Genomic DNA, 25,364 nt, shown 5'->3' on the forward strand with positions numbered 1-25,364 from the left:
TTCTGGTTGCACCTCATTGGCCCACTCGGACTTGGTTCTCCAAACTGGTGCTCCTCGTGACAGCCCCTCCCTGGCCAATTCCTCTGAGGAAGGACCTCCTTCACCCATGTCCCGATCTATGGAACCTGCATGTGTGGGTTCTGGACGGGACATGGTTTACCACCTCAGGTGGTGGCTACCATCACTTCTGCTAGGGCCTTGTCCACGAGACACGCCTATGCTCTGAAGTGGAACCTCTTCATCATCGAAAGTGCCCGATCGGCTCGGTGCGTTAAGCCTAGCCCTTCGTCCGTGCTAGTCTCATGACAGGGAGCTCAGACTTGCGCAGGGCACTGGAAGACAGCTGCTGTGGCATGATTGAATTGGTACCCCCATTCGTCAGTCACTGACGTAACTCGGAGTGACTGAATGAAAGGGAACGTCTCGGTTCCGTATGTAACCCTCGCTCCCTGAGGAGGGAACGTAGACATTACGTCCCCCTGCCACAACCGCTGGAACAGCCGGGAGTTCAGTCTCGGCTCTTCAGCATAACATAATGCAAGATTGCAGTGCTGCTCCTTTTATACCCACGTGGTGGCGCGGAGTTGCGCTATGCATTGTTTTGCCATTTGCCATCGTTTTGTAAGAACTCGAAGGTGATAGGCTTCTAAGTGAAACCCCCATTTGTCAGTCACTGACGTAACGTCTCCGTTCCTTCCTCAGGGAACGAGGGTTACATACGTAACCGAGACGTGCCTTTAAGACCTGTTTACTGAAAGGCTTTTGGGGGAACCCAAAAATGGTTCTTCTATGGAATCATGGCAAGACACACCATTTGGAACCTTTATTTTTAAGTGTGTATGCAGTTATGATAAAATGGAGAATAAATTAACCACGAAGATGTGTGTGATTAGAAAACATGAAAACAAATGGATGCATCAAAAATGTTCCATTTATGAATGATCTCCAGTTAAGAGAAGAGCTCTATCAAATGTAAAATAAAAAAATTCAGTAAGATAGTAAAGACTTTTATAATGTTAAAATGGAGAATATTATAATTATTTATATTGTTGTCGATGGAGCTAACCACACTATGCTAACTAGACAACCTTGACCGCTTGCTATATTGTTGTTGACCTTCAGAACTACTTAACTCCTGACATACAGGCATGACCCTCTCAAAAATGTACCTCCAGAGAGAGAGAAAAATAGAAAAAAAGAGGTAAAAAGGAACCAGAATATTAGCTGAATATGTGGGCATGACCGGAGAGTGCCTATCAGGAGAGTAGAAAATGTATGTGTGTTCATTTCTGCAAACAATGCTGTTCATTAATGTAAGTACAGCACAATTTATCCAAACATCATCCATCTAAGTTGAGGCTGCTTCATAGTGACTAAACTTCATTGTCAACGAAATGGGGGACACATAATAAAAATGAAAAGGCACACAGCCAGTGAGGTGAGATTTATGGTTGTTTCCAGAATGCAGAACAGAGCTTATTTCAAAGAGGATCTATATATACCTCTTGAATTCAAGCCAGCACTGCTTTTTTACCCCTCCACTGCAGCTGCCCTCCATCTTTACACCGGCACTCTGTCTGCACCCACATACATCTTCTGTATTATTCACAACACGTAGGCGTAAACACGCAGGGTGTTTTCCAGAAATCAGGGACCATTGCCTGCCTCCATCCTGCATCCGCTCTGTTCAGTATCCGCTCTCCATCCCTCATTTTTCTCACCTCTTCCAGTCATTTTAGTCAGCGATCATAATCTCACTGTTTATTATTCAACTCAGACACATCAATGAACAAAGATGATGACATAAGAAAGGCGCTCAGGGCTGTTCTGCATAAGTGAATGCGCTCATGTACCATAAATAGACAGCGCTACAAATTAGTAAGTGGTCATATTTAGAACATCACCTCAGGGTAAGAAACTCCTCCAAAAATAGCAGAATCAGACATGTTCTGTAAAAATGCTCATCACAGATTTATACATTACATTTGCTCACTGAATGTAATTATGGATGAACTAATGTTAATATTCTGGCCAATGCAAATAAGGTGATCATTTACTTAAATGTACTAGTTGAAAACTGAACAATGGCTCATATTAAAATTCTACAATTATTTAAATGCTACAAGCGATTTTAGGCTTCACAACATTACAAAGTACAGTCAAAACTGGATATCCATTTTGAGATTTGCTTAAATACACTACATTAAATTGCAATCAACTAACACACATAATCTAAATGTAAAAAAAAGAAAAGAAATTAGAATGTACAATTAAGTTTCTAATATCAACTGATACAAATAAATGAAACATGTAAAACTAATAACTGATGTGGTTGGTAGCCTACCTTGAATATAACATAATTTCTGGTAATATGCAGAATTAATATGAATAAACTGTCGTAATTGGTGTCATCCAATTATAGCTGTGAGCATTGTCCATTTATAGTGCTCAAAACTAAAAAAGAAACACTCACAGCTAAATTATTATATGTCCATAAGCCTAAGATTAAAGCATGGATTCCCCCTGAAAGCTCTTTATCTCATCTGACTCTGTAAATCACATTTTCTAGAACACAGGCCTTGTACACACACACACACACACACACACACACACACACACACACACACACACACACACACACACACACACACACACACACACACACACACACACACACACACACACACACACACACACACACACACACACACACACACACACAGACACACACACACACACACACACACACACACACACACACACACACACACACACACACACACAGACACACACACACACACACACACACACACACACACACACACACACACACACACACAAGAAAGTGAGAGAGAGGCTGAGATGATAGCAACAACATCCAAAATAAAATTTTCACTCACAAAACTTAAAATAATATATAACAGAGACATAGTAGTACCCATAGTGCACAGCCCTTACCTCATGATGGGAGAAGATAGGTGGGTTGTTATTTTCATCCAGAACTTTGACAATGACCGTGCATGAGCTGTTCAGCCCTGAGGAACAAGTCAGAAAACATATTAATTATCTATTTATAACAATATCACTGCATTAGAGACTGCCATTTAATATCAAGAGTGATAAGATACCATGTTGCTGTCTGACAGCATATCAGATTCTACATGGCATATTATTTATTCTAGCTGACAGAGTAGTCATACTATGTATGTGGAAAGAAATTACATTTTAAGTGACTGAGATTGTGCTGCATAACTACACTAACTACCAACAGGTGTTATAGGAAATTATGTTGGAGCATCACAATGTGAAATCTGAAAAAAAAAAAAGTGTCTTTAATCACGCAAACCAATCAGAGAAAATTGCACAAAATGACACTTGTTTAATTACGTGGTGCCATTCTAACTAGACTAGTTTTGCATTGTGTCGACCTTTAGCGTCCTCTGCTGTGATGGTGAGTGTGTACTGAGGAGCGGTGCCCTCCATGCTGTCCGCCTGCACTGTGATCACTCCCGAGTCCCGGTCCACACGGAACAAATTTCGAGGAGTCTCAGGCATCTGGCCCACCAGCCGATAAAATATTCGCACGTTATCGGTTTTCGGATCGTCGTTGTCCGCTGCTTGGACAGTGAGAATCTCTGTACCTGTGAGCAGAAGATCATACCACTCACTAAATTAGCTTTTTTTTTGTATTTACATAGGATTTTATGTTTCTGTTGTGCATGTGTGTGTGTGTGTAACCTTTAGTCGCAAGCTCCTTGACCACAGTGTGGTACTGCATCTGTGGGAATGTGGGCCTATTGTCATTGGCGTCCCCCACCATCACTCTCAGCTCCACGGGCTTAGCAATCTCTCTGCCATCTGGCCTCTCCACTACTATGTCAATATGAAACTAAAAGGGAAAAAACATAGAAATGAATGGTAATCTAAATCATTCTTGTGAATTATAATTTGCAAAGAAATCAGAACTGTATGTCATCTGTCTATTGATGTATAATAGATGATGAAAAGAAATCATGCTCACTTAAATCCCAAATGTTCTACAGATTGACTATTAAAATATATCAAAAATAAAATTAGAACAAACTATTACAACAAACTGGCAACTGAACTTGTAAATTTGAAGACGTTCTGTCAAAGTGGCTAGTTATCTGATGGCGGAGATGTACGTACGTAGACCTATTTACAGAAACATCATGAGAATTATGATGCTATGTGAGACACATACTGTAGTTGGAGGAGTGAAGTCTTGTTACAGTCTTCTTAGTAAAAAATGATTGGGATTTCCCTGTACTACTGATGAAGACAGATACAAAGTTCCAGCTTCCTTTGATTAAATGACCTCCACAGGCATATGTACCTCCAAATGGACACTGTAGCAATGCTGGCCTACTCTGAAGTGATTAAAAGACATGGAATTGTTGATATTTGGCTCTTGATTGAGAATATTGAGAAAATTTCATTATTCTGTGATCCATTGGGCTATTTATTTAGGACTTTTTTTTTCACCCAACAGTTGAATAGTTGGGTGAGTATTTTATCCAACAGTTAATATGGGAGGAACTGAACTGGAATTTTTGGGCATAACTTGGGCAATCTGATTAAATAATGGCTTTATGTACAGTACTACCATTCAAAAGTTTGGAGTAAGATTGTTTTTTTTTTTTTACTTTTATTCTGCAAGGATGCATTAAATTGATTAAAAGTGACAGTAAATACATTTTTATTCTATTTCAAATAAATGCTGATTGGTTGAACTTTCCATTCATCTATTCAACACTCCTGAAAAAAATATCATTATGTTTCCACAAAAATATTAAGCAACACAACTGTATTCAACATTTATAATAAGAATTATTTGTTGAGCATTAAACCAGCATATTAGAATGATTTCTGAAGGATCATGTGACACTGAAGACTGGAGTAATGATGCTGAAAATTCAGCTTTGCCATCACAGGAATAAATTACATTTTAAAATATATTAAAATTGAAGGCAAATATTTAATGTTTTGTTTTAATGTTTCACAATAATTACTGTATTTTTGATTCTTATTTTGATAATATTCTGATTTGTTCAAAACGGGCTTGAGTGCAAAACTTGGCTCGAGCTTGATCCCTGCTGGACTACTTGTTTAAAGAAATATAAATGGATAGAAAAATAGCAGCAATAAATTATATTGGGGTTAAAATTGGAGTTAGAAGAACATCAGAGTGAACACTATTATTCTCTTATTATTTAAACATTATACAGAAAAACTGTTGTAAATAATGAAATTTAGACAGAATTGACCACATTTAGCACTAATGTAAATCCATAAAAGTATGAATGAATTGTTTATCTTTCACCTGATCCTGTGTTTCTCTGTCCAGAGGAGCATTCAGGTAAATGATTCCTTCCCTGTTGATAGTGAACAACATTTCCGGAAACTCTCCCTCAAGACTATATTCAACTGGACTGCCACTCCACTTTACCTGCAAAGACACACACCCAAAATACACACAACATAACCAATCAATACTACTGACAACATTAACTTGAGTGAAAGTGTATACCCAAAGGCTAATCTTAAAATCAAGCCTGCTTTATTATACAGTGTTCACAAGGCACCTGTGACGGCACCATCCAAATGGCTTGGACATCAGATTTAAACAACGATGAGATACAGTGTTTGAGGAAAACCCTGCATGTTTAGGCACTGCTGAGAGTTAGCTGATAAGTGCGGTGAGGCCGGGAACCTGCCAAAACAAACCAGCTGCCTTTGCGATGGAGGGATTTTCCACTGCGCTGCCACAAATGATGCAAACTGTCCTGGAAAGGGTGTGGAAACGCACCGAAGAAGGAGAGGACCCTGTAGAGGGGAGAGCGAGGGGGACATGTGTATCTCCTCAATACCTCGCCCTCCAACCGTTTGTTATGGAGATGGCTCTCCAAACTCAAGCACTCTGTATACATCAGCGGGCCTCTCTAAAGGTGACCTGCCCACACTGTTATGAACCGTCAAGGAAGCACAGCTTTGAAGAGATTAGTGTCGTCCTGCTGTTCTAAAAATGGTGAGCACCAACTAAGGTGATGTCATCTATTTAGTTTCCATGGTCTGTTTTTGATAGAAGTGATAGAATCCTCTTAGGACAAGTCAGTTCATGCCTTTGATGCTTAGTGCTGTGGACTGACAAGAGAGAGTGTTAACAGTTTGATGCTGAAAATGTATTCTTGTGATAAGGAGAATGATGCTTTAGCAGTCTATCAATGCCCAAGTTTCACTGTTGAGATGCAGGTTAATACGGGAGAGGCCATTTTTATTTTAGTTCAGTTTTGTTTTCTTGTTATCATGAGAGAAAAAAAAAATAATCTGATCAGATGAAAATCATTTAATTTCATCTGTCAAATATTATTCTATTATCATGCAGTTGTCCTGGGTCCTCGAGCTGGCTGGCAATACAATTTGACCACATGTTTAGAGTCACTATTATGTAACTGTTAGATAAAGTTGTAGCCTCCTCCTCCTCGAGTATACAGATTTGGAAATGCTCAATCACTCATAAGTGAATATCTGATCAAAACCTTTTATATGTATTGTGCTTATAAAATGTGAAAAAATGAGAGACAACTTTTACTGTAAGTTGAGATCTTGATAAACAATATTTGTTGTGTTGAGATCGTGAGACAATTTGTCATGATCACAATAAAATAAGGCAAAAAATTAAGGATGATAACTATAACTACTGTATAACTAATAACTAAAGTTTTAATAATCATAATTATATAAGAATATGGAGGTTCAGAACACAACTGTAACACCAATGAACAATATTGTTGGAATCACTTTCAGAACTATTTCTTTCTGGCTAATAATAACTTTAAAGAGCTCAAGCATTTCAAAAGGGTTTTTTCCAGTTTGTGCAGAATCCTATTGAAATGACTGGATTTCACCTGCGAAAATGAGCTGAACAGCGGTAAATGTGGCCACATCTTAAGTGTGAATGCACCTTTAGGGCTTCTGTATGTTTCAAATCTAAAAGAAAGTGTTAGGAAAGGTTCACACAGTGATTTATATAGTGTTTTTTTCTTAGTAAACATGAGCTACATCTTTGGCTGTATCACCTAGTCATCCACATCTCACTGCCTGTTCAGCGTCTTGCCCATGAGTGCCACTGTTTTCAATAAAGGAAAAGAACGGAAAGGAAAAGAAAAGTCTCTAGAGGAGTTTTACTTCATTCAACATGAAGCAGCGTCTTCAAAAAATTTGCCACAACGATCAAATACGTCTGTGTAGCTCACAAAGGAAAAGCAATTTCACAACAAAATATTAATAAATTAAATTGGAAAGGGATCGAACCTTGCAATAAGGCCCCTAACTAGATATGAGTAGGCGGTTCCTTACAGACGCTTGTGGATGTGGACAAGACGGATTGATCAGGCTTCTCCTGAACTTGTGTTTAGAACTTTATTAAAATGTAGCGCAGTGAAATCCAAGAGCATGTAGAAAATTAAGCATGCCAAGTTTTAATAAAAGCACACCAGCATCTTGTAAAATAAACTATGGAGTGCACGGATCACAGATTTACAGGGACAATGTTGACATTTTCAGCCTGAATCTTCATCATGACAACGTCCACAGACTTGATTTAAACATGGCAATTTAAAATGCTTCTGCTGTCACCCCATCAGTCTAATACACACTCATTCACAAGCAAATTGTGACTCTTGAGCAGTGATTTGTCATCTAGGGTCCATTTGATAAAAAAAAAATATAAAACTATTGTGGCATCAGCTAAATGGGGATAAAGAATGGGCAGCTGCTGAATTTAGCTGCTCTTCTGAATTGTGGCACCCCTGTACTTGGTGGATTTGAGTGAGAGCAAACAAACAAAGCTGACATCCTAAGCTCAAGTCATCCACTAAGCATTATGATCGAATAAAGCTCTTTATCTGAAATACCAAAAGTGTTTTGTAGGAACACATGGAGTTAAGAGGATTGAGATACAATTTTTTTTAGGTTTATATCTATACCATTTTAAAAATAGAAGAATTGAGAAGGATGAAATGAGGAGTACTGTACTGCAGTGTTGCTATGAGAGACACACAGAGTCTGAGTCCTTCATGACCACTAATCTGTTTCATAACCAGTGTAACTCCAGCCACCCACATGCACATCACAGCACACATGAGTGGGTGGGAAAAGGCTTTTCCCATTAAAAAAAAGAAATAAAAAAATCCAGACAGATCCAGCTCACATAGCACACGTCTTATTGTTCCTTATCTGACTCCCTTACATCAAGAGTTATTTTGTGTAAATTAACAAAAATATAATACAATGCAATGTCGATACTATATTATTGTATTAATATAAAAAGGTATTTGTTAAAATTCTATCGCATACATCAAAACCAGTACTATAATATAAACCAGTGTGTCTCACCATTTCTGTCATTTGTAGCTCCGAACTTTAAAACAATATTCACTCAGAAATTGCAAGAAATTTTCACAAATAATCACAAAGAAATGCCAAGTAACTCTTGGAATTAAATATGAAATAGTAGTGACTGAAATAGTATTTTCTATTAAAATGTCCTCCAATAATCTTTTTTTATTTAAAAACTTTGAAAATTCACTTTTATCCAGAGAGAAAGAGAAATACTTTTTAATAAACAGGAACCATAAAACACTACACATAGGAACTAGGGATGTCACGAGACCAAATATCTAGTAGTTGGTACCGATACCACTATTTTTATACATATTTTTTTAAAGAAATTACAATTGTAATTAAAAATGTTAGCTCACTTAATGTATTTGTGTATTTATGAGGTAATTTTTTGCAATAGTCAGTAATAAAACAAGAATGAATAAACACATTAGAATAAAGATACAAATTAAACAATGCTGTATATTTTTTCAGTTAGGTCTAACATGGCATTCAAGTAAAAATACCACAGAAATTGAAGAATTAAATATAAAATAACTCTGCATAGTCAAAACTGTGTAAGTAAAATATAGATTACTCCTTATTAAAGTTTTTCTTTTGTTGTTTGATTATCATTAATTATACAATAGTAGACAGTAGCAGAATTTAAAGGGGTCCTTGATCATGATTTCACTTTTTTAACTTTAGTTAGTGTGTAATGTTGCTGTTTGAGCATAAACAACGTCTGCAAAGATACGAGACTTAAAGTTCAATGCAAAGGGAGATATTTTATTTCACAGAAATCGCTTTTTAAGGACTACAACAAACAGCTGGTAGGGAATACAACAAGCTTCTTCCCGTGGAAGAAGCCTAAAATTTACATAAACCCTGAGTTGTTGCCGCTGTTTTTTACACCCCAGAAAAAGTTTGTCCTAAGGCTGACACTGTTCCTGAACATTATAACCTCTACATTTGTCTGTGTGCTGTGTCTCTTTCAGAGGAAAGAACAATGCAGGCTATACGCACAAAAGCTTCTCCTGAAAGACGTAGCCATTCCCATTTTGTCGGGACAATCTGTTGTTTATGGATCACAACTTGCATGTCTTATTATTTGTAGTTGGGTTTTCTATTAACAGTTCCAATTATAAGCTTTTTGTAGTTGCTTTGATAGCTATGATGTAAACGAAGGGCAAAGCTTTGCCTCCGCTAGCCCGCTAACTAACATTACAGTATTGATATAGTGTTTACTTTAGCTTTTGCAAGCTCTTGCTTTCGTCAGACTGCTCACCACCCCTTAGGAAAATTATCCATGATTTTGTGATCGATTACTGTTTGGATTACCATAGTTTTCCGACAAATATGATTAAATGGTGGATAACAACGTATCTGTAAGAAAATGTCCCGTGAAAGCCATACTTGAAGTCTGTTCAGCACAATCCTCTTGTTCGTTAACATTGTCAGGGTCTGAATCGGGCTTGAATTGGTTTGAAATTGACACTAATCATTAATATTTACATCTGAGTAGAGCTTGCAGTTATAAAGGGGTGGGACATTTCGGTGCCAATCACAACACACTGGGCCAGCTAACCAATTACAGCACATTTCGTATTTCGGAAGGAGGGGCTTCACTGAAAACGACGCGCTCAACCATACTGGGGAGAGAGGAGCTGTAATAATGTAAAATATGTGAAAAATAATGATTTTTTTTAACAATCAAGCATGAAAACATATTCTAGTACACCCCAAAAACAAAATCAAGACTTCGTAAAAGGGCATAATAGGACCCCTTTAAAGGCTGCTGTCACTAAGACCTAATCGACGGAGACAATATGCTGTTCACATTCACATAACCGACGCGAATATTCACCAAGATGGGCATTTGGACATAACTCTGTGTGTGTATTTGAACGTTTATGTGAAATAAGCCGCAACAATCTGACACTGGCGAAAGGCAGCTATGAGTGTGCGCTATGGTTGAGGGTGCAGCGACTGAAGACCGTCGCTCAGAGAGTGCGCAAGTACTTTATAGTTCAAAATCGCTTTTATTTATAAATTGCCATGATATAAAACGAGGTGAGCTAAAGTCTTGTATTGTACCGTGTAGCTCAATGTGGATACAATTGAAAATTACTGATTTGCTCTGATAATCTGTTTGGGTTCAACTTACATGCTATAGTGCATAAATGTTCAGTACCATCGTTACTTACGGTACTGTAGAAAAACAAGTATCGTCAGGATTTTCAAATGTTCATATCGACTTGGTACCCAAGTATCGGTTCTCATGATATTTCTAATAGGAACACAATGTTAACGCAAGACAAAGCACTCAGGAGAATTAAGGTCTTAAATACATCAGGAGGCTAATCAACAGAACTATAGACAGGTGTGTAATAATCAGAAAACAAACAAGGATCGGGAACACAGGCAAACAGGAACAAAAGAGAACCATACCAAAACACAATTAAAGTGACACCAAGCCAAACCCACCCCCCTGGATGCGTCCTCATGCCATAACTAAATAAAGTTCAGCAGAGGAGATAGGGAGGGGGCTCTCGAGGAGGACGAGGAGTCAGAACAGACTACAACTGGGAGGAGCCGGCAGATGAGGGGAAAAAAAACTACAAAGGAGCACATATATTCTGCAACAAATGTTACTCACTTTGATATGTGTTCTTTCCTTAAAATACTATTTCTTGTAAACAATAACATCAAAACCTTTCCACGCTACTTTAGTACCCCTTGAGTAGCCCAGGCTGGGAAAGAAAAGCATTTTTGTGATCCAGAAATTTAAGTGGGTGGAAATGTGTTGGTGTGTGTGTAGGAGGCATCCATAAAGGAGAGAGAGGAGGATCTTTTGCCACAAACCCACAAACAACTTGTGATGGTAATAAATATTATTCTGCAAACACAACTTACATATTTTCCACTTCACATAGCACAATTGTACTCTGATTTCGCTGACTGTATTCAAGCATTTTCTGATGTTACACGTTAATTGTCAAGCTAGATTTAACCTTTGCTGTGGAGTTAAATGTAAAGTAAACTAAAGATAAGTGCTAAGAGGTCGTACTGTAAGTAGACGGCCCATATCAACTATCACGATACCAGGTGTTTCAGACTGTATGTTAAGATGGCAGTGAGTCATGATTAATATTATAAAATCAGAAGCAAAAGGTCATGTCATGATGAAAGCCATGTGCAATTGAGGGATGCTGCCACACTTCCCTTTGAACGCAATATAACATACTCACCTATAATATATACACACATGATATCTATCTCATGCCGCCAGCGCCTAGAACCCTCTGCTTTCATCTTACCTGTGAAATTGGGATGGGATATGGTCCAGGCAGATTCTCCTGCAATCTCACTGGATCAGGTGAGGCCCACGCATTCCCAGTCACCTCCACCAACACAGTTCCAGTCGAGAAGAAAGCGTTGGCCTTGCCGGCCATGTCCTGCACCATCACCGAGAGCTTGTAGCGGCCACACATCTCTGGATCTAGCGTTGAGGCACCTGGACAGATAGACACATTTAAGAACAAAAAAAAAAACACAAACGGCTGATATAAAAAGATCCCCATAACACCAACAACAGCTAAAAAGGGAAACTATTTATTGTAAGTATCTTATACTGTATGTAAAATCTAAATTAAATACAATTCTATCATGTTACTCTAGATGGCGCAGGCTGATGGGTCCTTCACTGAACCTGCTGACAATTACACCAACTACACGACACAAGCTGATTGGTTCCTGTTGCATCTGCAGCCAATGAGCTTGCTGCTCAAATTTAAAATAGTTCGTTAGAGATTTCTGTAACAGTTTCAAACAGCGCTTTTTAGAGTTCCACTGAAACCTTCCACTTTCCCCAGCTCCACCTGTATAGATCTGCTATGGGTAATTTCATGTTATTTTTTATACAGCAGTATGTCTTACATGCTCACAGCAACGTGTCTGTGTATGTATTGGCAGTAGCAGCAGCAGTGTAGCAGATATATATTCTGCCAAGACCAAATACATTAACATTGTCATATCCATTACCATGCAAAACTGAAAGTTGCCATGATAGAATTGATTTTATTTACTCTACCATTCTAAAGATTTTTAAATGTTGATAAAAGTCTCTTGCTCACCAAGACCACAAGGTTATGCTACTGTTTATACAGTAAAACAGTAATATTGTGAAATATTATTACAATTGAAAATTACTGTTTTCTATTTCAATATGTAATTTATCCCTGTGGTGGCAAAGCTGAATTTTCAGCATCATTACTCCAGTTCTTTAGAAATCCTTTTAATATGCTGATTTGGTGCTCAAGAAACATTTCTTATTATTATCAATGCTTTTCAGGATTCTTTGAATAGAAATATACATAGCACTTATTTTAAATAGAAATCTTATGCAATAACGTAAATTTCACTCTTTTAAATTTCAAATTTTCACTCAAACACTTTAGATCAACTTAATGCATCCCTGCTAAATATAAAATCTTACCCTAAACTTTTAAAAGACGGTAGTGTAAATCAAATAAATATTTTGTTAATTGGACAAAATCAACCTAACTAGTAAGAACATTAGATTACTCCACAAAGTAATGTAGTGTATCTAATCTAATGTACTCCACAAAATAATCTAATGTATCTAATGTATTGTTAACACAAGGTATTTCACTCTGGGAGCAAATCAAATGCAGCAGTAAAGACCTACATTGCAAAACCATCTATTGTCTGCACAGCCACATAAAAACACAGTGTACAAACTGAGAGCGTATTAAGCCTCTGTTTTTATCCCTCTCTCTGAGCTAATGCCAGGCTGCTCTCATTGCATTTGAACCAGAATCGTCTGAGCTGACCTGATATGGATGGGGTCTTGATGACTCATTCAAATAGTGGCCGTGTTTAAAAAAAACCCCAAAAAACAATGTTGTTAACAGCCGAGTTAACAATGCAATTAGCAGAGCGTGTTGGACTGGCTGAGCGAAAGTTATTAGCTGATGTCATGGTGGAATTGGGCTGAGAGGAGTGACAGATGAGGAAGGCAGTTTACACCAAGACGCTTAAAAAAGCATGAGTGCACTAGTCCAAAAAACAAGGAAAGAGGTATTATTCTATGCCTTTTCAAGATTTGACTGGTCAATGCAATGGTATTGTGATTAGGACAGGCACTGACTTATTCTTTACCGAATATATCAATCAGACTATTCATTCAATTTATCCTAATCTTAGTCACAGAGAAGCATCAGTAGTTTTTTTTTTACCATCCTCTGTAAGAGACACTTCTCCGGTGATAGAATCAATGGAGAACATGTGGCTGGCAGGGATGCGTGGTATCTGGTCCAGAAGACTGAAGCGCAGGTCCGCGTGGGCGGTGTTTCGGTCGTCTCTGTCCAGCGCTTCCACCTGCATGAACGGGATTCCTGTGACAATGACACGTACACACAGACACACATCAGAATTATTTATCACAATCTACATGAACTGACACCTTTAGATTGATGAGCAAATGGTGGTTATTTGCATATTAACAGAACGGAAAGTTCGTTTTTTCACAATTATATTTTTGCCCATTTTATTAACTGTGAAAGGAGAGCGAAAATGACATGGAGAAGAGGGAGGAATTGGATTGGCCATAAGGTAAAATCTCTCAAAGCAAAGTCGTTGATTACCACAGAAAATAATTCACAGTTTTTTACTAAATGGGGTATTAGTCAAAATCATTATTAACAGCTGTGTATAGAGCTTAATTTGGTTGAAACCGGAATAGATTTACATTTCTGTAATTGTTCTATTCTTAATGTTTGATTGCAATCAAGTGATTGTGAAACATCTTACAATCTCACAACTAGCCTGACATTCAACACAGGTCATTATTGATGTTCTATATTCAAATAATTGCCAATGCGTATTCAAGAGGATGACTTCACTGCACTGATAAAAAACGGTGAATCAGTTTGTTCGTTTGTTCTTCAATTAATTTTCTTCCTCAGCATGAAGCCTCTGAGGTCAGAGTACATGAGTCTCCCTTTTCTGATGTTCTTAAAGATGAGATGAGTAATCATTCTTGTTATTCACTCTCATCTCTACAAGCAAACAAGCGTTTCTGAGAAAATTACGAAATTCAATTCACACATTTCAACTATTATCAGTGATGGTGTACAGGTAAAACAGCTTGTCTGCATGTCTAACAGACATAAAATGCTCTTCATGTGTCTTATAGAAAGTGAAAGGAAAAAAAGCTACAGTGTCATTCAACTATGGCACAATAAGCTTTTTCTAACTGCGCTACTATGCTACTCTAATTTATGGTGTGGTGACGGAAATGTGGGACATTCAAACTAACAGTTTATCTCATTTAGCATCACACGCCTATAATTTAAGAAAAAGTCAAGGCAATTAGGATAAGCATCAAGCAAATGAAGTTCTCTGATGCAGGCCTGCTGAGCACTGCCCACCCACCTTTGAGAAGCCCCAGCTGCACGCTGCCTCTCATGCTCTCAACCAAGAACACCGGCACGTTGTCGTTCTTATCGATGACGCACACTTCGACAGTAAAGCTCTGAGTGTTCATGGACTTTGTGAAGGACACCTGGGAAAAAACACTCAATTCAAAACACTTATAAAATGTATTATAATAGCTCAAACCTTTATGCTTCACGTTTCATTGGCCAGCAATTTTCTTCAGCATTTGTTATTTTGGGTTGCCTCCAGATGTACTGAACATTGATTTTTACTAAAATTTGTATCAAATGATCTGAGTGACATAGGTTTAATTTTAACATTCGTGATCCAAGAAGCTGTGTAGTAGTCAATGCCGAATTGACATGCATCTCAAAGTAACTTATGCATTTTACAAAGAACTTCTGTAACAATGAATGTTAAAAAAACAAATCTTCTTGAAATGGAATTGATATATATGTAAGGTTATCCTGATATCTTCAATGTATCTTGAAAAAATGACATTAAATATAAGTCAAAGACAAAGGAACATTACTTATTGAATGATTTTTAAATGTTCTTTATGATTCTGCACCTGCAAGGAGTAGGATGGCTGCTTCTCTCTGTCCAGAGGTTTAAGGGCATACAGGAAGCCTGACTCCACCCCAAAAATCCCTTCATCATCACCACTCACAGTCAGATCAGAATAGGTCAGGGGGAGATCCAGCAACTGAAATATCAAAATATGGTAAATATATAAAAACTTATCTATAATGGGAAACTGTAGGCTACTAGTGCGCTATTTATTTGTAAAAAAACAAACAAACAACATCATTATGTACAGTATGAGGCTCTAGTGAGTACTGGCTCAGTTCACACTTGACATTAAAATGCACTGAAAAACAAGTGTAAAAGCTTTTGTTACAGGCATCTGCTTGATATCGAGAGAGTTGGGGATATGATTTCAGTGTAATCTAAATGCTATCTAGTCATCATATCTGCATTCAAATCGCACAAACCCTGCCCATTCCACCTTGGGCTTTTTCCCGGTCTAATACGCTCAGCCACATCATTTATTTTATAGAAGAATCACATGAAAACTGCTTTGCTTTGGGGTCATTTGTGCAGTTGTCACTCCTGAAACTTTGCAGTGTGTAGGTGACATCTTGTCTTCTTAGCAGCATGAATATATATAAATATTTTTTTTTTCAAATAGTTAATAGATTATACACGGAATGCAAGCAAAGAAAGCTTTATCAGACAGGGTACGTTTACACGATAACGAGTTTTTCCTTTGAGTTTTCCGCGTACAGACGACACCCTTTTCAAAACGATCCCCATTCACAAGGATCCGCGAAAACGACTAAAAACCCTGTATTCTGCAGCCAGGCCATTAGATGGCGATGAAACACTAGAGACTGAACACGTAATACGCATATGCACGACATCATCGTCTTCAGAGATTCGCGTTTTTGTTGTTTACGGAGGCCGTTTTCAAAAACTTGCACTTTGAAACCGTTTTCAAAAGTTTGCGTTTTCCGGCACTTAAAAGGTCGTTGTTGTGTAAACGAACGGCCAAAACGCATAAAACGTTTTACGTATCTTCTTGTTCGATTTTTACAATTAAGTCACACATTCAAGTTGTAAAATTAACACAGAAGTAGTTTAAACAAAACAAGATAGTTTGTGAACATAAACACTCAAAAAGATGATTTTTTTTCCAAATCTATAATGTATTTATAATAGTATCAAAACTAAATGTCTAACAAAGTTTTTACAATGATTTCACTTTTGGTGTGAAAGGGCATTTACTTATGCCAAAAATAGAACTTTAGATTTTCAATCAAGTCCAATCAACAATCAAGTCCAGCCCAGGTGAGAAAAAGTAACATAAAAGTAACTTAACATGACTTTCCATAAAAAGTAACTAAGTAACACAATTAGTTACTTTTTTAGTAACAAAATATTGTAATGCATTACTTTTAAAAAGTAACTTAACCCAACACTGCTGATCTCTCAATCTGATCTATCAGTGTTTCAAGTTGACATGCTCCTTCCAGCGTCACAACTTGTCAACTCATGTATTATCTAGAATTCAGAGTTTCCCACTTGTAAATACAACTTGGACATTCATGAGCTCGAAACTAATAATTATGAAATTCCAACCCCATTTGAAGGGCACATTAAAAACCATACTGGTAGTGCAGTTGGAGCGGTCAGTGAGACTGATGTTTGGCTGACCACCCCTTCTCTAAATTTCTGTGAGTGTGAACAAACATGGCAGCTGCTGTTGACAGCAGGTATGTGACTCAGTGGTTGACACCAATTCGCACGGATATTCTGAATTAAGCTGAGCATGAGGCTACACATTGTAAATGCTTTGTGTTCAATGGCACATCCAATGCTAGGTACAGTGTGATCACATGTCTTATTCCATCCATTTAAATAGCACACAAACCAGAATAGCCCGTGTCATACCAATAATTCCCATGCAGTGAATTTTAATTCTTTGGTTTGGTTCCTGGAATGTAACTCTGAATAGCGTTTTTCCATGCTTGCCCTGCTTATTTAGAATAGCATGCCAGTGAGTGTTTATTTGGGAAAGGTAAAGATTGATTGAAGCGCTAATTGCACACAGCATGACTCGTGTGGCACATTGTAGCTCGCCTTTCCCCCTGTCTGTTCAATCTGATATGCAGCTTACGCACCTGCACAGGATATCCAGGGAACAGTCTTTTAAACCCATGCTTGCTTGTTTTGATTGACTGTTAAAAAAAAAGCTAGCAAAAAATGTATCAATTCTATCTGGGATCAATTCTCACTTCTGTGAGAGCTAAATAAAATAAAAATAAAATACATCAATGCGTCAGCCCTCATTTGTCACTTATTTTTAAAGCCTAAACAAATATTCTGTAGCCATCATCCTGCCTTCAGTGATCACACAGGGTGTGGGTAATTATCCACCCACTCACATGTAGGCCATTATACTTGATTTGGAAAATGCACAGAGACTGTTTTGATAGCATGCCATGCCGTCAAATTCAGAAAATGGTGAGCAAGAAGGAAAAGGACCCAAACAGTCCTTCAGAAATGCAGCCAATTACAGTGTCTAAGCAAAAAGCTTTTTGGAGAGCAACTGGGCTATTACTAAACGACATCTGGTAAAGATTTCTGACACAAGGCTTGAAGTAAAGCATTGTACAGGAGCTCCATATTTAGTTTGGTGATGACTGGTTGTTGCGTGAATGCCTGCTCATAATTACACCTTGAGTTCTGAGTGTTCTGAGGAGTGGGATGTAGGATTTATTGAATGGCATGTTCAATTCTCTGCTTTTTCAGTCCTTTCTCTACATTGCTCTTAGAAGCAGTCATCAATACATTCCCAGAACTCTTTAGTCATTCTGAACACAGCACAAGGACAGTCCAGTTTAACCAACTAAATCCAGTCTATAAATAACACGCAGGACAATTTCTTTCACTCAGTAATCTTTGTGGTATTTTAGTCACCAGGGGCCTCATTTATAAAACTGTGCGTAGGAACCTTACTAAAAGTGTACGTACGCACAAAAGCCAAAAATGGCGTACGCAAAAAAATATTCAGACTTATAAAACCGTGCGTACGCCAGAACCTGCGCAGAATTCACTTTATAAATCCCAGTCAGCGGAAGATTGTGCGTACATGCGTCTCCACCCGAAATAACCATATATGGAGCTTACAACGCCTAGTTTTACTATGCAGATCCTCATCTACATATCATTTGCATATGATTATTCATCCACGTGATAACTTAAACGTTATCACGTGGATGAATAATCATATGCAAATGATATAAACGGTACAAGAAACATTACATTAATACAAATCAAGTAGTTGTCTATCCTTGCCTTGTTTTTGAATAGCCTACATAAATCAAATAGTGTAAAATACATTTCAGAGAAAGTTTTTCTCAATCTTTTCCACTAGCCGAATTGTATTTTAATTGATTTATATTTTTAATGGAAACAGATAGGCCTTGGGCATTATTTGCACGAAACTATTTTCTCAGACAATCTGGTATTATCATGATAAGCAATTATCTCTGTGGTTAAAACATTAAAGCACGCCACAGGAAAAGTGTTCAAAAACAATCGCATCCACAACAAATATTTCTAATGATTGAATTTAAAAAAATGTTGTAACTTCAGTAATGATTTCATGTTTAAGTGTTTAACTCCATTAATTTGAATGGCATATTTAATATAAATGTTTATATCAGAAGTATTTTATTTATTTAAACTGTTATTTGCGTCAGTTTCACTGAACGGCCCAAAGTGCTCGCTGCCGCGGACATTTAAGAAGGAATGGATATTTGCTTCAAGTGACAGGCTTGGTGATTGAAATTGTATTTGTATAATCTTTCTGTTTAATTTTCTTTAGATTTTCTGTATAAAAGTGACCAAAAATACATTTAACTCCAGCTCACCATCGGTGTGGCCAAAGTGCTCCATCTCCAAAATGTGCGTACGCATGGGTCAGAGTTTGCGTGCAGGTGCGCAAATTTTCCCGTCAAGTTTTTCTTTATAAATCCCACCTTTTGCGCAGGAACTGGCGTACGCATGTTTTCAGCCCCGTTTTGTGCGTACGCAAGCTTTATAAATGAGGCCCCTGATCTGACAATATGTTGCTTAGTCTGTCAGAACTGCTTATTACAATTTTTAACAAAGTAAAATGTTCAGAACCTTGGTGTTACAGTACATCTTCTCACACTTGAAGATTACATCACTTATTTGGTCTGGACTGCAAAATGGCACACCTCCACACCATATGTAATATGAGAATGAGAGAGTCTGACATTCTACTTGCCACTTGCCTTCATAATTTCCCATCTTGATTACTGCAATGCCCTTTTCATCAGCCTAGTCAACAAAACCATTGCTAGACAGATTGGCAACCTATATCATCCTGTATTAAGTGCAAAAAACCCCTCTTAACCTCCACAGCTCTTTATGGCCCTTACCCTTCATCTATTTGAGATACACTCAGTCTACACACACTTCCACAGTCAATTATTATTATTATACATATTGTATTTATTATTTTCTTGTATATATTTATTTTTACAGTGGACAAATATACCCAATATAAGCCAAGCTAAATCTTCTACTAATATGTAAACTTTCCAAAAATATTTTGTCCTCCTAACAGCAAAAACTCACCTTGGTGAGGTACCATGGGAAAATACCATCATAGTTTTCAGGAACACCAATTTTAAGATGAGCAGTCTCAGAAAGCAAAATGTTCTGAGTCAGCACCTAAAACAGAAAGCAATTAATTGCAGAAGTTAAATCATGGTGAGTGATGAAAATGTATATATTCCAGACAAAAGGGCCAAGAGAACTTACGCTCAATGCAATAAAGCAAGCACTCAGAGATTCCATCGAGCCAACAGCGGCCTTCATGCCTGAGACAAAAACAACAACAACATAACTTTAGCATTTATGCTTATTTGCTTTAAAGTTCAAGCTTCAGTTTTGTTAAGTTTTTTAACACAGAGAAGAGACAAATATATAAATTGACTACTGGATTTGCTTTTAAGGTGCACTCAGTAGCTGTCTAAGTTTGTGTTGATATATATATATTTTTTTAACCAAGAGCAACGTGTAGGCCTGTTCCTGAACACTTAGAATCTTATGTGAATGTAGGCTACTGTAGTGTATTTCTCCAATCGTTTATAAAAACTAAACTAAACTAAACTAAACTAAAAACCATTGGGTACACCCTTAAGAGATTGTAATTGGCTGAGTGAACGAATCAAGCGTGCCATCATACTTTTTCTCCAGTTAATGTTCAACTCGAGTACATCTCATTAATGTAACATCACGTAAGTGTCGAGCTACTTCTGTGTCCTTTTTTTCAGGGACAGCTACACGATTTAGGCTAACTTATTTTTTAATACAAAAGGTAGGCTACTGGTTTCAGAAAAGGATAAATCGTACGCAGCGATTACATCAATGAAGAAAAAAGAAAGAAATTACGTCAGTAAAGAAAAACAAAACAAAACAAAAAACATATAGCCTACGCCATGTGACAGAACTAAATATACTCGCACTTTAATAAAATAAATCAAATATAGCCTAAATAAAGTTACGATAGTCTACTGTAACAAGTAAAATGCGGATGTTTTATGATGAAATAATAATAAGTGTAACCTAATAAAAACAACGCAAATAATAAAAAAACGGCAACAAAAATCTCCAAATTAATGTCAGGGTGAACTGTGACAGATACAGCAAAATCTTCCACGCTTTTTTCTTCTGTTTATCTGATCAAGGCCTATGTTGTTTAATAAAAGCAGCTCTTACCTCCAGTCCACACTTGCCGATAGCGAAATTGAGAATGGCTAAAGCGTTAGAAGAGCATTGCATCTGCCTTATCTGATTAATGATTAGCTTTCTTAATTTGTCTGAGAAAACCTTTAACTACCTTGTTTCCTCCAATTATACTACCGTCCTTGGCTTGCATATGTATGGGGGAATAAATTACATGGTATTATAGCCTCAAGTTTGAATCATGTATTTTGTGTTTGTAGAAAGAGTAAACTCAGATAGTAGTTTTTTTTTTAAATATATTTTATTATAAAACCAATTGTAAACATGTAACAAAATTAACAACTCAATAATATTAAATGCCTTTAAGTGCAAATCAAACGTTGTTAAAAACAGCTCACAAAACATAATTTATTGCTTCTATGTCGTCATTTGCACACGGAGCATAGATGTCGAAGTAGCCATATTATGTCAGACCTCTTATATTGAAACTTCTTATTTATATTGCCTCTTGCCCTCCCCTCCCCCACCCCCCCCCAAAAAAACCAAACCTTCTAGTTTGGTGTCTTGGTTGAGTTACGAACCGGCGCACTCATTTTCAAGTAACATTAGATTCCATATGTTATTTCAACAAGAAAAATGACTTGTGCTCATCTATATGCACACATGTGCATTCCACACCTGATACAGCTGTAGTGCACATCAGGAAAATAACCAATTTCTTTTGCCTCCGTGCAAACATAACCATAGCTCTCCGAAGGGAACATTGTGATTAGTGGATTTACCTCCTATTTACATGCGTAGAATTTGACAACTATACATATTAAGGCAACGAAACAAAAACAAGTAACGTAACAATAAAAAAAGCCTCATGCCGGCCAACATAATCAACATGATTTTGTCAGTTTTGTTTCATACATAATCTCTTTTTCAGTTTACAAAACAAGTTCATATTTGTCTGTACAGCTAAATAGTCTTTATATTAGCATTAAAAACACACAGCTTCTGGTCGTGGGTATCAGAGGGCATATTAGTCCAGTTTTTCAGAGCACTGACAGGTCGTGACAGGATTTGGACTTCTGTCTAAAGGCCATCTTCTTGTTCTTCCGGGCCACCATACGGCCCAGGAAACGTTTGGCCTTTTTGCTGATGCTCTCGCGGCGCTTGCAGTTGGCCATGCGGCGGGCGTTCTCTTCCTTGCTGTCCTTGCGAAGGCGAATTTGCCGTAAGATGCCCTCGAAGAGGTCGCGCACATTGTGATGCAGGGAAGCTGAGGTCTCAATGAACTTGCAGTCAAACACAACGGCACAGGCACTGCCCTCTAGAGAGACACGGAAAAAGAGATGCAGGTGAGCAATAACTCCATTACCAGAGGGACTGAGGCTACAGTGTCATCATTACTATATGCCTCCTGGCTGTTCCTCAAAGCTCAGGAGAGATGAGCACTTTATCCAAAACATGACTCCAACCAGAGGCTGCAAAGTCTGTGTTTCTACATGCCATATTTAAAATAGAGAAGAAGATGGGTGAAATCTTACCATCTACAGAAACTTCTCGGGACCGCACCAAGTCACTCTTGTTTCCCACCAGGATGATGGGGATGTTTTCCGACTGCCGAGCTCTGCGCAGCTGGATTCGTAGCTCTGAAGCTTTCTCAAAACTGGACTTGTCTGTTACCGAGTACACAATGATATAGGCATCTCCCATACGCATGCACTGATCTTTCAGCCACTGACTGTTATCCTGTAGGAATAAAACAAACGGTTATACAGTGCAAAGTTGATGGAGATCATTAAAGCCATTCCATTTTTTATCTATTTTTTTTTTTTTTGTAATTCATTTATACTATTTGTATTATTATTAATTTTAAATAAATTTGTGGATAAATATTACTCAATGTTGATTGCTTACCTGTTCCCATATATCATACAGAAGGATTGATGTCTCCTCATCATCAACCACAAGCGATCTGTCATATGTGTTTCCTGAAATGAAAGTGCAATACATAAGCACAAGATAATATTACACAGGTTTCTAAAACAAAAAAGCACCACGTCTTAAGACAGATGCTGCCCAAAGACTGACTGTGTCCTAAAATCTTCTGAAATTATAGGTCTGTAGGGTAAAGATGCAATATAGATATTTACCCGTCTCCTCGCAGTCGCTACTGTCTTCAACTCCACCAAATATTCTCGCCAAACTCGACTTCCCAACGCCGTGCTCTCCCAGGAGGACCACCTTGTAGACCTGTCCGTCTGAGTCGCTGCCGGAGGAGATGACCGAGTCGGAGGAGTCGGACACGCAGCTGTTCCTGTGCTGCTCTCCCGGACTGAAGCGCATGAGGCTGGACAGCTCGGTGGGTTGAGCCTCGGGCATCGAGTGCAGCTCTCGGTCGTCCACCGGCATGCTCCTTCTGTGCAAGTTCTGCAGGTGAAGGGGAAACGGCATGCTACCTCTCCTCTTATCCATGTTCCTCAACTTGTCTCCTTTGTTCAAAGTCATGACTCCAAACCTGTCTGTGTAGAACTATATTATAACAGCTGTAATATACTTATACACTTATAGGCTACCTATACTACCAATATGAAGATACGAAAACATGTCAAAATGATACTTACATGTGAGTGCGGCTATAACGTCTTCCGTTCAATGTCAAAATTCCAGTTGTTCCGTTTTAACTCCGTTATTCTTCCACTGAGGGTTTCGCTTATAATCTCTGACGATACGGATGCCTTATTTATGCGAGTGAGTGACGTCAGCCGAGGGAGGGCTTGCCTCGGAGAATCACTCGTCTTTCTTCTAGTAGTAACATGATTTTGAGGGAGGGGCGTGTGATTCACAATCTTGCGAGGGCGTCCATCAGAGAGGGTCTTCCCTCCCCTGCTCGTGTAGTGCGTGGACGATGGGCTTAATCAGGTTCCGCCAAATGCGTTCTTTGTCTGTAAAGGCGTATAACCAGTCATCAATGCTTCAAGAAAATAAATCAGGGTACAACATTTATTTTATTTTATTTTATTTTATTTTATTTTTTTCATTACACTGCTGGAACAAATATCTTACTGGTTTTACCTGGTTTAATGGTCTTATAGCCGGAGAACAGCTGCACTGTAAAAATCGTATTTTTTATAGGTCAAACAATGTGAAAATATTGTACATTAGCTATAAGATGCCTAACCATATATGGTAAAATATATTTCAATAGACAACGTCTGTGTAATTTCGCTGTCAAATGTTTTAGAAGTATTCATTACAGAATGTATTTTAAATTCTCTCTCTCTCTCTCTCTCTCTCTCTCTCTCTCTCTCTCTCTCTCTCTCTCTCTCTCTCTCTCTCTCTCTCTGGGGTGTTTTCTGTAGCATTTAGTTAGTATTTATAGCATTATTTTTGTGTTATGTTTGTTATCCTGATGTTTTCTTGTTTGTGTGGCAAACTGTGCTCTAATATCATTGGTTACAGCTGGGAAGGTCAATTTTTAAGTCACGCTTTTAATTGTACTACCTTTTTATTATCATCAGTGTTTTACAGTAACACAATTAAAATACTTAATACTTAACTAACAGTTTGGTACATTAACATTAAATTAATTCATGATAAATTGTAAAGTCACCAAAATGTCATTACGTAGCCTACGTCTTGAAACATCATCACTTGAAACCTTTTATTTTTTATATATCCAGTAATTTTGAAGGGCAAAACGACCCTTTCATCACATTGCTGGAGTGCATTTATAGGTAGTTCAATGTTGCCATCTAGTGGCAAGGATCGGTACATATGACCATTTCTTCATGTTTTATTAGATCTGATTGTTTTTTTATTCATTTGCTCTCATGTGTAGAGACTGACTCTGTGACTTTGAATAAATTTGGCAAGTATGCTCCACTCAGTTCTTTTACACACAGACTTATTATGTAGAGGATGTTTATGCATTGCAATGACTTGCCAAAGTTGTGGGAATTTTTTTTTTTATGGCCTGCACTAGCTTCTAAAATTCACCTAAAATGCCAAGGCCTGGAATATAACAGCTTAACCATGAAGAAACACTTTACAGAGCAATAGACATAACCAAGTCTTGGACATAAGCATAATCAGAATAAATGTATAGATCACAGTTAGTTGATGCACTGCATCATTTACAATCATGTACTGTTTTATTCAGTCAATGAGATTGTGAGGCACAAAGATGTGACCTGACATTTGTCCTTTCTACGTATAGATGC

The 25,364-nt window shown here is 37.8% G+C and overlaps 2 protein-coding genes across 4 annotated transcripts in view; both read right to left on the reverse strand.

The window, feature by feature from the left end:
* Positions 1–21,217, reverse strand: part of cdh16 (cadherin 16, KSP-cadherin) — a 45,328-nt gene extending 24,111 nt beyond the window's left edge. The window contains exons 1-11 of the mRNA XM_084405907.1: positions 21,184–21,217; positions 20,224–20,282; positions 20,038–20,133; positions 15,437–15,571; positions 14,863–14,992; positions 13,665–13,823; positions 11,724–11,920; positions 5,345–5,470; positions 3,739–3,889; positions 3,429–3,641; positions 2,959–3,035 (exon numbers count right to left, since the gene is read on the reverse strand). Of these exons, the coding sequence (XP_084262033.1) occupies positions 2,959–3,035; positions 3,429–3,641; positions 3,739–3,889; positions 5,345–5,470; positions 11,724–11,920; positions 13,665–13,823; positions 14,863–14,992; positions 15,437–15,571; positions 20,038–20,133; positions 20,224–20,280 (1,341 nt within the window). The 5' untranslated portion in view covers positions 20,281–20,282; positions 21,184–21,217. The remainder of the gene's footprint in view (positions 1–2,958; positions 3,036–3,428; positions 3,642–3,738; positions 3,890–5,344; positions 5,471–11,723; positions 11,921–13,664; positions 13,824–14,862; positions 14,993–15,436; positions 15,572–20,037; positions 20,134–20,223; positions 20,283–21,183) is intronic.
* A 236-nt stretch (positions 21,218–21,453) lies between these two features.
* On the reverse strand, positions 21,454–23,858 carry rrad (Ras-related associated with diabetes). 3 transcript variants are annotated; one of them, XM_084403351.1, is made up of 5 exons: positions 23,766–23,858; positions 23,295–23,571; positions 23,059–23,132; positions 22,686–22,890; positions 21,454–22,468 (listed from the first exon to the last, which is right to left on the reverse strand). In XM_084403351.1, the coding sequence occupies exons 2-5, from the start codon at positions 23,551–23,553 to the stop codon at positions 22,191–22,193; spliced, it is 816 nt and encodes a 271-aa protein (XP_084259477.1). In that variant the 5' UTR covers positions 23,554–23,571; positions 23,766–23,858; the 3' UTR covers positions 21,454–22,190. The 3 variants fall into 3 exon arrangements, with proteins under 3 accessions (XP_084259477.1, XP_084259475.1, XP_084259476.1); XM_084403349.1 differs by having other exon boundaries at positions 23,295–23,663; XM_084403350.1 differs by having other exon boundaries at positions 23,295–23,673.
* Positions 23,859–25,364: the final 1,506 nt, after the last annotated feature.

Source organism: Rutilus rutilus, assembly GCF_951802725.1.
Source record: "Rutilus rutilus genome assembly, chromosome: 3".
Lineage (NCBI taxonomy): Eukaryota > Metazoa > Chordata > Actinopteri > Cypriniformes > Leuciscidae > Rutilus > Rutilus rutilus.

Excerpts from the sequence above, each read along its gene's own strand:
- rrad (XM_084403349.1), bottom strand. The coding sequence starts at position 23,649 with ATGACTTTGAACAAAGGAGACAAGTTGAGGAACATGGATAAGAGGAGA. Across the intron at positions 23,133-23,294 it reads TAGCGACTGCGAGGAGACGG|GAAACACATATGACAGATCG; the intron begins GTAAATATCTAT and ends CTTTCATTTCAG. Across the intron at positions 22,469-22,685 it reads CCGAGAAGTTTCTGTAGATG|AGGGCAGTGCCTGTGCCGTT; the intron begins GTAAGATTTCAC and ends GTGTCTCTCTAG.